General features: G+C 38.2%; 1 protein-coding gene across 1 annotated transcript in view; it reads left to right on the top strand.

Moving 5' to 3' along the window:
- The first annotated feature begins 3385 nt into the window (after positions 1-3385).
- The window catches only part of LOC117671091 (meprin A subunit alpha-like), a 16445-nt gene continuing 6629 nt past the window's right edge, over positions 3386-13201 (top strand). Inside the window, exons 1-9 of the mRNA XM_087887835.1 lie at positions 3386-3445; positions 3538-3562; positions 3686-3742; positions 4971-5088; positions 6556-6731; positions 8122-8343; positions 8964-9098; positions 9777-9992; positions 11147-11614. Coding sequence (XP_087743961.1) covers positions 3386-3445; positions 3538-3562; positions 3686-3742; positions 4971-5088; positions 6556-6731; positions 8122-8343; positions 8964-9098; positions 9777-9992; positions 11147-11614 — 1477 coding nt within the window. The remainder of the gene's footprint in view (positions 3446-3537; positions 3563-3685; positions 3743-4970; positions 5089-6555; positions 6732-8121; positions 8344-8963; positions 9099-9776; positions 9993-11146; positions 11615-13201) is intronic.

Here is a 13201-nt window from a genome sequence, read left to right as displayed (position 1 = left end):
GGGGCAGTTCATTCCAAAGGATTGGAGCCCTCACAGAGAAGGCCCTCCCCCTGGGAGTCGCCAGTCGACATAATTTGACTGACGGTACCCTGAGTAGTCCCTCCCTGTGAGAACAAACTGGTCGGTGGGAGGCTATTGGTGGCAAAAGACGGTCTCGTAGGTATCCAGGTCCTAAACCATGGAGCGCTTTAAAGGTGATAACTAACACCTTGAATCGCACCCGAAAGACCACAAGGAGCCAGTGCAGCTCGCGTAGGAGAGGTGTTACATGGGTGTAATGAGCTGCGCCCATAATCACCCGCGCGGCTACGTTCTGGACCAGTTGGAGCCTCCGGGTGCTTTTCAAGGGGAGCCCCATGTAGAGAGCATTATAAATCAAAATGAAGTTCATTGTAGAGAAAAGTAAGGTTTTACACCTAGCCAAGAAAAACCAAATGTAGAGGTACAGATTAGGTGAAACATGGCTCAATAGCAGTAAACTGCAAGAGAGATCTTGGAATCCTAGTGGACAATTTCTTAAATATGAGCCAGCAGTGTGCTGCAGTCACCAAAAGAGCCAATGCAATCCTAGGCTGGATTAACAGAGTGATAGAATCAAAATCACAAGAAGTGTTAGTAATACCACTTTATAATTGCCTTGAGAAAACCACACTTGGAATATTGCATCCAGTTTTGGTTACCACAATATAAAAAAGGTGTTGAGACTCTGGAAAGAGTGCAAAGAAGAGCAACAAAGATGACTAGGGGACAGAAGGCTATGAATGGTTGCAGGAATTGAGTATGTCTATTCTACTGAAAAGAAAGACTAGGGGTGACATGATTGCAGTGTTCCAATATTTGAGGGGCTGCCACAAAGAGGAGAAGGCCAACTTATTTTCCAAAATACCAGAAGGCAAGACAATAAGTAATGGTTGGAAACTAACGAAGGAGAGAAGCAACCTAGAACTAAAGAGAAATTTTCTGACAGAGAGAACAATAAACCAGTGGAATATCTTGCCTTCAGAAGTTGTGGGTGCTTCATCACTGCAGACTTTTAAAAGGAGCCTGGAAGCCATTTGTCTGAAATGATATAGGGTCACCTACTTGAGCAGGGGGTTGGACTAGAAGATCTCCAAAGTCCCTTCCAAAGTCCCTTTATTCTATTAAATGAATACCCTAATCAAGGAACTATCAACACATACAAACGATCTAACAGTAAAGAAGAGCCTAATCAAGAAACCAGCAAAAACATTTCCACTACTAACAGAACAAGTCAGTAGTATATAAAAAGAGAGAAAACCCTACTCCCACCTAGCACTGATTATGTCACCTAACTTGGTAATGAAAGGTCTGCAAGAAAAAGCACCAAGTTCAGAGAACATCAAGGTTGCCAGAGTTCAACCCTGAGCTACAAATATCTCTTCTGTAAATTTCAGTGTTCCAAGGTAGAGGTATTTATAGAGAAAGCAAATCCTTGTATAAATGTGTTTTGAAGTATTTATTTCCTACAATTGTACAACTCTGGAATAGAGATGGCCTCATCTAAATCTTTCAGGTTATCTTTAGACATATGTGTACATATAGGCATCCTGTATGTTCTTAAAACCCTACTTTTTAAATGGTTTTTCTGGTTCACCATTCTTTCAGAGGAATGCTCTTTGTGAGTTTCAGCCTGGCTGTTACAGTAACTGAGTGACAGGTTTATGGGGTCTTTGTTACACTTTACTTTACTTTACTTTTTACTTTACTTTTATCTGATTTATATACCGCCCTACTGATTTATATACCGCCCTACTCCCGAAGGACTCAGGGCAGTGAACAGCCAACAATAAAATACATATATACAAAATTTAAAAAGCAGAGATAATATCGAATTAAATAGTTTGGCCCAGACAAATTTAAAACCCCAATCAATTTAAAACAAATTTAAACTTTGAATATTAAAAATACTAAAAAATATTAAAAAATTAAAAATGTTTAAAAAGAGGGAGAAAGTTAGGCCAGGCCCACCTGGTGAAATAAAAAAGTCTTTAGAGCGCGGTGGAAGGTGTGCAGATACGGGATCCTCCGTATCTCCGGGGGGAGCTCGTTCCAGATAGTAGGTGCCCCCACAGAGAAGGCTCTCCCCCTGGGCGCCGCCAGTCGACATTGTTTGCCCGACGGCACCCGGAGGAGCCCCTTTCTATGAGAGCATATCGGCCGGTGAGAGGCTATTGGTGGTAGTAGGCGGTCCCGCAAGTACCCAGGTCCTGAGCCATGGAGCGCTTTAAAGGTGGTAACCAAAACCTTGAAGCACACCCAGAAGACCACCAGGAGCCAGTGCAGCTCACGCAGGAGGGGTGTTACATGGAAATGCCATGTTGCTCCCATTACCACCACACGGCCGCACTCTGCACCAGTTGGAGCCTCTGGGTGCTCCACAAGGGGAGCCCCATGTAGATAGCGTTACAATAGTCCAGGCGGGAGGTGACGAGGGCATGAGTGACCATGCGTAAGGAGTCCCGATCCAGAAAGGGACGCAACTGGCGAATCAGGCGAACCTGATAAAAAATCCTCCCGGTCACGGCCGTCAAGTGCTCTTCTAAAGACAGCCGTGAATCCAGGAGGACGCCCAAGTTGCGTGCCCTCTCCGTGGGGGCCAATGATTTGCCCCCAATAGTCAGTGATGGCACCAATTGACTATATCAGGACGTCGGAAACCTCAGCCACTCGGTCTTGGATGGGTTGAGCCTGAGCCTATTCCTCCCCATCCAGATCCGCACCGCCTCCAGGCACCGGGACATCACTTCAAGGGCATCGTTGGGGTGGTCTGGGGTGGAGATGTACAGCTGGGTGTCGTCAGCGTACTGATGGTACTCCACCCCGAAACCACGGATGATCTCGCCCAGCGGCTTCACATAAATGTTGATCAGGAAGGGCAAGAGGACGGACCCTTGTGGCACCCCGCATATGAGGGGCCTCGGGGTCGACCTCTGCCCCCCTGTCAACACAGACTGCGACCGGTCAGAGAGAAAGGAGGAGAACCACTGCAACACAGTGCTTCCCACCCCTAACTCTTCCAACCGGTGCAGCATGATACCATGGTCGATGGTATCAAAAGCCGCTGAGAGATCTAACAGGACCAGGACAGAGGAGCACTAAGACACTATTCTGTCTTATCCATTGTTCCTCTGAGCTACTGACAAGTTACATTTTGTTGAATCAGGAAGTTGACAGGGAGTGTATAAATAAAATAATTGTTTAAAGTGATTTCCTTGTCAAGTGTATAATTAGGAAACAATAAGATGAATTAAATATTAGTCTGTAGTTGCTTAATTCTTAATAATTTTCTCTGACACTGCATAAAAAGACCGGAAATTTACATGTTATTTATGCCATGCCCTCAATCATTCACAGCCACTCCAAAATGTCTTCTCCTCGTCTCCTGTGCCTAGCTGCACTGCTGTCTGTCTCTTCCACCCTTACGGTATGATTCTTTCCTAGATACTTCCGGATTTGATATGATACTGTTTTATTTTCCTTGCTTGAGTTTCTAAAAATGTCCAATTGCTGTTGCAGATCAGGAGGACAGCAGAACATGAAGGTAAATAAAAATAAACTCCAAAACAAAAAAGTATCTTTTTCTAAGGTGGGAAACATACAATCTGAAGTAATTATCTGTAAAGAAGTACGTATTGAATACTAATGTATGTATTTATTTATCTAGAAGGGCACTTCTTAGATGAAGGAAAACCTAGGCAAGGCATCCCTGAAATCAATGCAGGTAAGCAAATCCATTGGAGAGAACTATTGTACTGTATATTTATGTATATAAACTGGGGGGCGGGGGGATACTTGCCTGGGATCCATTGATATCAATAGAAAAGAGTAGGGCTACATACAGAACATCAAAACAACCAATCAAGATAGCATGTTGACTTCAGACATTCTTATCTCCCTCATTATCACAATTATTTTACTTCATACCAACTACATCAGAGAATGCTCTAACAGATTGTTTATGACAAAGAACCTACATCAGTGTATGACTAATGACATCCAATCTATGTCTATTCACTCTGTTGTGTCCAGTAAAAAAATGTTCAAGCTAAAGTGTATAGCAATGCAGCAAAAATACAGCCTGATTCTCAGGCCTAGATATGGACATGTTAAATAGTAAACGGGGAACAAATTCTATCAAATGCTGTTTTTTATCTATGTGTCTAAGACTTTGATAACAAAAACATGTAATAATTTCTTAAATATTGCTTTGCTCTTAACTATTGTTCATTCCAAATTTAGCAACAGGAAAGAAGTTCTTTGAAGGTGACATTATCATGCTGGTATGTAAGGTTAATCTACTTTTTATAAAGAGATTAGAAAATAAACTTTTAAAAAGTTTAACTTTTTTTAAAAAGTTATTTTTTAACTTTTAAAAAATATAGTTTAATTTTCTTAACAGCTTGACAGAAATGCACTGAGGAATGACGCCTATAGATGGAAACTTCCAATTCCGTACAAAATGGGCGCCAGTATAGGTAACAAGACATTTTCTGGTCTAGAACTCTAGGTTAGTTATTACCATGATAGATACAATGGATTAAGCAGTAAATTCCAGTAGAGGGCAAATTGAGTAGATCATCTGCCCTCTTCCCCTTGCAACTTCCTAAAAATGTTCCTTCAAAGTTCCTTTCTTTAACTGAGTGCTCATTTTCTCTTGGGCTTCAGTTTCAATCTTTCCAGCCAGCTCTTCCAGATTTCAGGCTTTTTAGTAGATAGACAAACTCACCTTGAGTCTGACCCATTAGCTACGTCCATGTAACCTTCCTGACAGCAATATGGAAGTGGTTGCTTTCTTCCAGGCTGTTTCTAGTCAAGCCCTGATGGAGAGGAAGGAGCACTGAGTGAGCAAGAGGGTTCTAGTAATAAAATATCCAATATTTCTAAATAACATTCATCTCATTTGTCTACAGCCTGGATAAGAATATAAAACATGCATTCTTTTCTTTCAGGCCTGAATACCAAGGGTGTCATATTTCAAGCATTTGAAATGTTTCGACTCAAGTCTTGCATTGACTTTAAACCCTATGAAGGAGAGAAGTCCTACCTCCAATTTGAAAAGCTGGATGGGTAAATTTATTCAAACAGACAAGCTAATGTTATGACAGAAAGCTGTAGCATTTAAATAATTATTGCCCATAATTAAAGTACACAGTAGTTAAAGTAGTTAAATGATATTGTATTCCTTCCCTCGTTCTTTATCGAAACCTAGTATAAAGTACAAACTAGGCCTTTGCCCATATTTCAAGGCTGGATCAGGTTGTGTTTCCTTGATTTCCCTGAAATGCTTTATTACCAAGCAAGAAGAAGTAGCCCTTGCATGTCCTTCTTGTCATCTGGATATTCTCCACCTATTATTTGCACCACCTGGCATGTTTCCCTTGCGGTGTCATTTAGTCTGCAGTACAGCCTTTTGAGAAGTCAGTGTATTCAAGGAAACCTATTCCCTGCTTGTTGCCAGAAGGAATGGTAGATTTCCTCTTCATCTTCCCCAGGTTGCATATTGCAGTTCCAGTTGAGATCACTAGACCCATAGTTAGCTTACTGCACACAGAATCTCTTGTTTGGAGCTGGACACTGCTTTATTAAGAAAACATGTAGGTAAATCCTAAGTATCTTGGAAGAATTTCTAGAATTCCTGACATGCTAGCATTCTATAAGGTTTCTTCCCTTTATAAGACACACACACTGCTTATAGTCTGAAGTAATGGATTACCATATCACCTCAGTGGGCATTGTAATAAAAGCAATTTTTCCCATCCAACTTCCCTATTCTTTCTGTATATGTCTGTAATCTATCCTCTATACATTTTTTAATGATTATTCAGTAAAAATGCAATGCTTTGGGAAATTCCTTGCTGTTCAGTGATAATGCAGTCTGGATTGCTTGGCATAAATAATTCATCAAACCCACACCCCCAACTAAATATGATAACTCCACCTGGAAATGGGCTACAATGTTTGTTTGTTTTTATAAACAAAGCTGAGGTCTTCTACAAGATCTTGATTTAGGGACATGCAGTAAATAGTCCTTTCCCATCCCCCCCATTGGATCACATGGATTATTAATAAACATGAATATATATGTTAGTAAACCTGTTTATCTTGATACCTAAATGAGAAGGGAACCAAGTTAGAGACTCCTGTTGACGAATTCTGTTCACATGACATCACCCTCCCTTGGTTGCCATCAATATGAGGCTAATGTCTACAGCAAAGAAGTCTTTGAATACACAGTCATTTCTGCAAAACTTGTGATTGTTCGATATAAGTCCTGAATAGTCCTATGATTTTCTGCCTATTAAGAACTATAAGAATAGGGGTCACCCAGGGGTTGCATTTGGTTGATATAAAGCAGTATCAGTTTATTTTTTTGAATGGATAACTTAGAAAAGTAGGATGGTATCCTGTGTGGTGGATGGGGAATTCTCACTCTGCTATCATTTGGCTCTTGTAAGTTAAGTGGCTTTGTGTTTTATATTAGTTGCTGTGTTAAATCAGCTATTTTGAATGAATAAATATATCTTTGTATAACAGATGCTGGTCTTATGTGGGAAATCTTCAGACTGGCCAGGTCGTTTCTATTGGATCACGCTGTGAATATAAAGATATTGTGGAGCATGAAGTCTTGCATGCTCTTGGATTTTATCATGAACAGTCACGCACTGATCGAGATGACTATGTTAAGATTTGGTGGAATCAAATCATTGATGGTAAGTGGAAGGGACAGAAAAGTTACTAGGAAGATTTGGTGCCTTTCAAATCTTTTGTTCCCGTTTGGATTCTTATTACTTCAGATAGATTTGAGCTAGAAATCATCTCACTCAATTTGATTTTAGAAAGTGTTACTTACCTTATAATTATTAAAAAGGATATTAAACCTATCATAATGCAGTAATGCCACATGTCTCAGGCAAGGAAAAAACAGACTGACCTGAGTATTTTGGGCCTCCTACTTGCTTCAAGAGAGGATGAACAATTCTGTGTTTTTCTTAACTAAAAGACAATTCCTAAATATGAAAGATAGATTTATCAATCTCTGTTTCAATTAATAGGGAAAATAAGAAAGGCACAAGGCCACATGGCTAAAGATGTACAAAAGGCAGATTGAAGTAAAGTACCAAACAGCAGTTCAATATAATGCAACAATGTTGTGCATTAAGTATGCACTAAGTACAGACCAATCTACAAATCTATGTTATGTGTGTGATTTTATTTACCACTTAATTATTCAAGAATAAATGTTCTATAGATTGAGGACTATTCCCAAACTTTAAATCTTATTTTCTAAGAGGTATAATGGTCTACTACTCTTTGGATCAAATGTCTCTCAACATATCTAACTGCTCCATCGTAGAGTAGAGTAGAGTAGAGTAGAGTAGAGTAGAGTAGAATAGAATAGAATAGAATAGAATAGAATAGAATAGAATAGAATAGAATAGAATAGAATAGAATAGAATAGAATAGAATAGAATAGAATAGAATAGAATAGAATAGAATTCTTTATTGGCCAAGTGTGATTGGACACACAAGGAATTTTCTTGGTGCATATGCTCTCAGTGTACATAAAAGAAAAGATACATTTACCAAGAATCATAAGGTACAACACTTAATGATAGTCATAGGGTACAAATAAGCAATCAAATCATATTAGGAAACAGTCAATATGAATCGTAAGGATACAAGCAACAAGGTTACAGTCATACAGTCATAGGTGGGAGGAGATGGGTGATAGGAATGATGAGAAGATTAATAGCAGTGCAGACTTAGTAAAGTTATTAGTTATTAAAGTAGTAAAACTTAGTAAAGCTTTCAATTATTAAACAAAAAACCAACCCATTACTGAACTCTGTCCGTTGTTTGGAATTTAAAATGCAACAACAAATTAATTCACTCAAAATTGCAAAGCAATTTCCAGTGGATTCTTATAAATATTAAATAAAATATAAGGGATGTGATGAAACCAACTGTTAAATAATGTATTACGGATGAAGTTGTATAAGTTATATCTGTTATAAATGATTGCTTCTGCTAATTGTTTAATAAAATATTAAAGCATTAATAGTCAAACTTGCTTGACAGCTTTGGTATTTTCTTTCCTAGGTCAGGCATATAACTTCAACAAATATAATGACAGTTTTATTTCTGATTTATACACTCCATATGATTATGAATCTGTCATGCATTATGGACCTTATTCATTCAGTAAGAACAATTCTATCCCTTCAATTACAACAAAAATTCCAGAATTCAACAACGTCATTGGGCAAAGCCAGGATATGAGCAAGATAGATGTAGAAAGGCTTAACCGCATGTACCATTGTGGTAAGTTTATTCTATTTTACTCAACTTTTTAATGTTACAGTAATGGTGAAACCTTACATCTGAAATATTTATTACCAACAAAGAACAGTTAACCACTAAGTCTATCTTATATTATATTAGGAATAAGTCTATGGAAATTACAGAATTGAATGCACGAAGGTGTTTTGGGGGTTCATCAGAATGCAGACACACCCATTGCAACTTCTTAAACCTTGCATGACATCACCCAAGATTATACATCATACATGTTTTTCCCAAGGAATTTTCAGTAGCTTCTATGCATGAATTCTCCTACCCAATCTATCACCTCTGAAAAGGACCAGTGCAATGAGGAAGTTAAATTAGCCAAGGAAGTAACATCCAGATTGTTTCATTCAACAACCACCAAACTTACATAATCAATGAATACACAACCTGTGGCCTACGGCTGCCTATGACCCTGAAGCAGAAGGGATCAAACTATTAGTCCCCATTAATTGCCTCCAGTGCCTACACTACATTACACTAATTCTCACGCATATGGAGCTGGGAATGGTTCTCAAACTGTCCTAGGTTGTTTTAACAAGGTAGTTTTGTATTTAGATTTCTTTAATCTGAAATGCAGGGATTGTTTCCTGCAGCTTCCAGTCTTACTCTCCTTGACCAATGTTTATTTGAGTCCATCAATATCTGTGGCATGGTGCAAAATGGAAGAGACGATGCGGACTGGAAACATACCTTGACTACAAGTCGGGATAACAATAACAACTGCTTAGGTAACATACTAATGTGTAATTTAAATGGATGAGAAAGTGGCTGTACAACTGGAAATCATTTAGTAATGAAAACCAATAGGAAGGATATAGCATATGAAAGAAAAAGACAAAATTAGAAATGTTAATTATATCCAAAGTGTTAATATGTGACAAAGTAATCAGAAATGAAATTCTCCTTATAATGATATATATATATGCAGTATATACACACACTAATATACATACATAAATAAATACATACATACATACAATTATTATTATTATGTTCCTCTTGCAAATATATGGGCATTAAAAAAAATTATATGTTGTGGGCAGAAGGAAAAACCTTGAAGATCAGGAGGGAGACCCACAACCAAGGCAATGGCCAAACAAAAGAAATCTGGGGTGCAAAAGTAATTTGAGAAAGTGTCTCAGAATTGACCCTTCCCGGGTTTCAGAAAGATAACAGGAAGAAGGGAAGGAGAGGGAAGCATATTCAGACCTGCAAAAATGATGCCAGCCCCTTGAAGCAGACAGGGCTAGGAAACCAAAGTTATGAATGCTAATATTACTATTATTATAAGATTACAGTAGCACATTTTCACGAGCGCCTCAGTTTAAACCCAGTGAAATCCTGCACAATTGTCTGAAATGAATCATGGTCCACAGGACATTAAATCACCTTCATCTACTTTACAGAGAAAGACTATGTTATGAGCTTTGATACCACCAAAGGCCTTTCAGGTGAAACAGCCATTTTGGAGTCCCGTATTCTTTATCCAAGAAGAAATGAAAAGTGTCTACAATTTTATTACAAATTTGATGGCAGTCCAAAAGATGAACTGATTGTATGGCTTAAAACTGATGATGGTACTGGAAACGTTAGGAAGTCAATGAAACTGACAAGCATCCATCGTAAGTTCTCAAATAACCTTTGACGATTTAGTTACAATGACACATCCAGGACTACACTTTATCTTCTAAAGGGAGCATCAGATATCTTCGCCTCCTCATATCCGATATCTAATTCGTGTGTGTTATAAACCCAGAAAAACTTTGAAAAGATTGGTGGCCTTTTGCAGAGGGAATAAGAATTGTCCTGGCTTCCCCCTTCATGCCACACTGCAAGCCTATTAGTGCAGTCTGTGAGCTTCCACATAGCGTGACTAGGTGGCTCAGTGGCTAAGACACTGAGCTTGTCAATCAGAAAGGTCAGCAGTTCAGCGGTTCGAATCCCTTGTACAGGTCTGTGTGAGCAGGGGGTTGAACTAGATGACCTCCAAGGTCCCTTCCAACTCTGTTACTGTTTTGAGACAAGGAAGAACCTTCCCCCTCATCCAGCTAACTCAGAAGCTATCTTGTGAGACAGACCAAGCCACACAGCTCTCCTCTTTCAGGGATTTTGTTGAGATCTGTGGCAAGTAGAAAGGAACGGCTGTGTGTGTGCACGTGCATGCACATTGGGGCACACACAGGCATGCAAATTATCTCCTAATTTCCATGCCAAACAGTTTCTCATCACTCTATTACAGTGTTTCTCAACCTCAGCAACTTTTAAGATGTGTGGCGTTCTGTTCCCAGAATTCCCCAGTCAGACAGCCATTCCAATTCTGAGATTGAAGTCCACATATCTGAAAGTTACCAAAGTTAAGAAACCCCCTTCTGTTAAAATACGTCAGGTTAGTCTTTCATATATGTGACCAGCTGAGATCAGAAGGATTAAATCTAAAAAATAAAGAATGAACAAAAATCAGTCTTCTTTGAAAAGACATTCAAATATTAAGCAAAGTTTGGAACACGCCTTGACAAAACTGTTGCTTCTCTGTGGTCACGTAAAGGACCTCAAACATGGCATCAGTGGAATGCAATCCTATGGCAGAGGACTTTCCAACTTTATTAAATGCAATTGTTTCTTCAACTCTTTTAAGTTATAGTAATTTCATCGTCATATCTTCCTCACTTAATGTCTGCTAAATATCGCTTTGAGATAATCACGGGGAAAGTAGCATAAAATGTGTTGAATGTGTAAATGAATCAAATATTAGATCTCCCCCCCTCTCCCCTTTCAGGTGATGGAGAGAAGCAGTGGAACTTTGCAAACATTCCTTTCAACAGCCGGACCAAATTCCGCTATGCTTTTCATGGCCTTAAAGGAGACCCACAGAATTCCAAAGGAGGAATTCACATTGATGATATCACTCTGACTGAAACGCAATGTCCTACCAGCGTTTGGCAGATAAGAAACTTCACTTCCATTGTAAAGAGTTCCTCAAAAGGAGATTATCTGTCAAGCCCTATCTTTTATAACTCTGAAGGCTACTGCTTTGTGCTCAGTCTCTATCCCCGTGGTCCAGCCAAATCAAATGGAGATTACGTGGGAATGATGTTTTCTTTATGTAGTAGCCAGAATGATGGAGCATTAGAATGGCCAGCTGGGAACAGGCAAGTGACACTCACCATAGTGGATCAAGATCCTGACATCACCCAAAGGATGTCAGCAAGTCGAAGTTTTGTTACAGACCCCAACCAGCGTTACAGTAAGTCGAGGGGGTGTGGGGTTATGCAGAATTGACTGCTTTCTTTTTTAGCAGCATAATTCTATGGCTGCTTAGCGGATCCTTTTTCAAGTGTGATGCAAAGATGCTATCGGTAAGTGAAGTAATCTAAAGTAATTCTGTTAATAAGCAAGTGAAGGTTAAAGCTGGCAAATTTCACAGGTGGCTCTATCAATTAATCAGGCAAACTTATTAAATCTTCAAGGTTATGATTAATAATTAGAATATATCTAAGACAATGTATTCAAACTGTCTTTCAATAATCTGTACTATTTTTGAACTTAAATGACAGTTTTGTAAAACAATGCCAGCTGGCCTAGAGTTTGAAATAATCCCTATGACTGGATAGATTAAAATATGTTAAGAATCACATAATTATTTAAGATACTATAGCACTATCTGGACACAAAATAAGTATTAAGGTTATCATAAAAAACAAGTCTAATTTTCTGCAGAGTAGAACTCAACTATTATATTCTACACCTCTTACTCCATTTCTAATTTACTGAGTGAAATCCAATCTAGAAATGCCACAAATTCTTGGGTTGGTGGTAAATTTGAGGCAATCCCTAGAACCTATGACAAATTCAGGTGACAATAAGTGTAAAAAATATCAAGCATAAAGTAGTTGGCACCTGATAGGAAAAGAAAATGTTAAGGAATCTAAAAATGAATCTATTATTAGTATTCCATGCTACTTTATTACCAGTAATTCCGTCATCTCCTTCATTTGGAAAAAGTAGGTGTATTTAGACCATGGCAGTAATATTTATTTATTTATTTATTTATTTATTTATTTATTTATTTATGTATTTATGTATGTATTTATGTATGTATGTATGTATGTATGTATGTATGTATGTATGTATTTATTTATTTATTTATTTATTTATTTATTTATTTATTTATTTATATGTTGCCCTTTTCCGGAGACTGAGGGCGGCTTACAAGGCATTAAGCAATAGCCTTCATACTTTTGTATATTTTATACAAAGTCAGCTTATTGCCCCCACAAACCGGGTCCTCATTTTACCTACCTTAGAACGGATGGAAGGCTGAGTCAACCTTGAGCCTGGTGAGAATTGAATTCGCAGTAATTGCAGGCAGCTGGAAGCTAAATACTACCTTTAACAGTAGCATTAATCTGCTGTGCCACTCAGGCTCTTTTAGATTTTGTATACCATCATTTGATTTTTCAAGGTTTTATCAGTAGCATTTTAAATGTCTCTGAAAATAAATTAGCATCTTGCCACATCTGTATTCACTGACAAAATATAATGCAGACTCAGTTATAAACAAGATACTGTCTGAGCTACGTCTCCATTTTGCAGACATAGTCAAACACTGTAACATGTAAATCCAGCTTGTTTGTTTGTTTGTTTGTTCAATTTCTATAGCCATCCATCTCAGCAAACAAGTCTGGGTGGTTTGCAATTCAAAAACATAATTACAATTAAAATCTTAAAAACATTTTAAAACAATAAAAACAAACAATTAAAAGTGTTTAAAAAACAACCATGACCTGGATGACTGAGAATCTCCATAGACATTTAAATACTAAAAAAAACA

The sequence above is a fragment of the Pantherophis guttatus genome, chromosome 1 (genome assembly GCF_059756535.1).
Source record: "Pantherophis guttatus breed Tessera chromosome 1, ASM5975653v1, whole genome shotgun sequence".
In the NCBI taxonomy this organism is placed as follows: Eukaryota; Metazoa; Chordata; class Lepidosauria; order Squamata; family Colubridae; genus Pantherophis; species Pantherophis guttatus.
The sequence above is the reverse complement of the archived record's forward strand: the minus strand, read 5'-3'. Positions and strand labels throughout refer to the sequence as shown.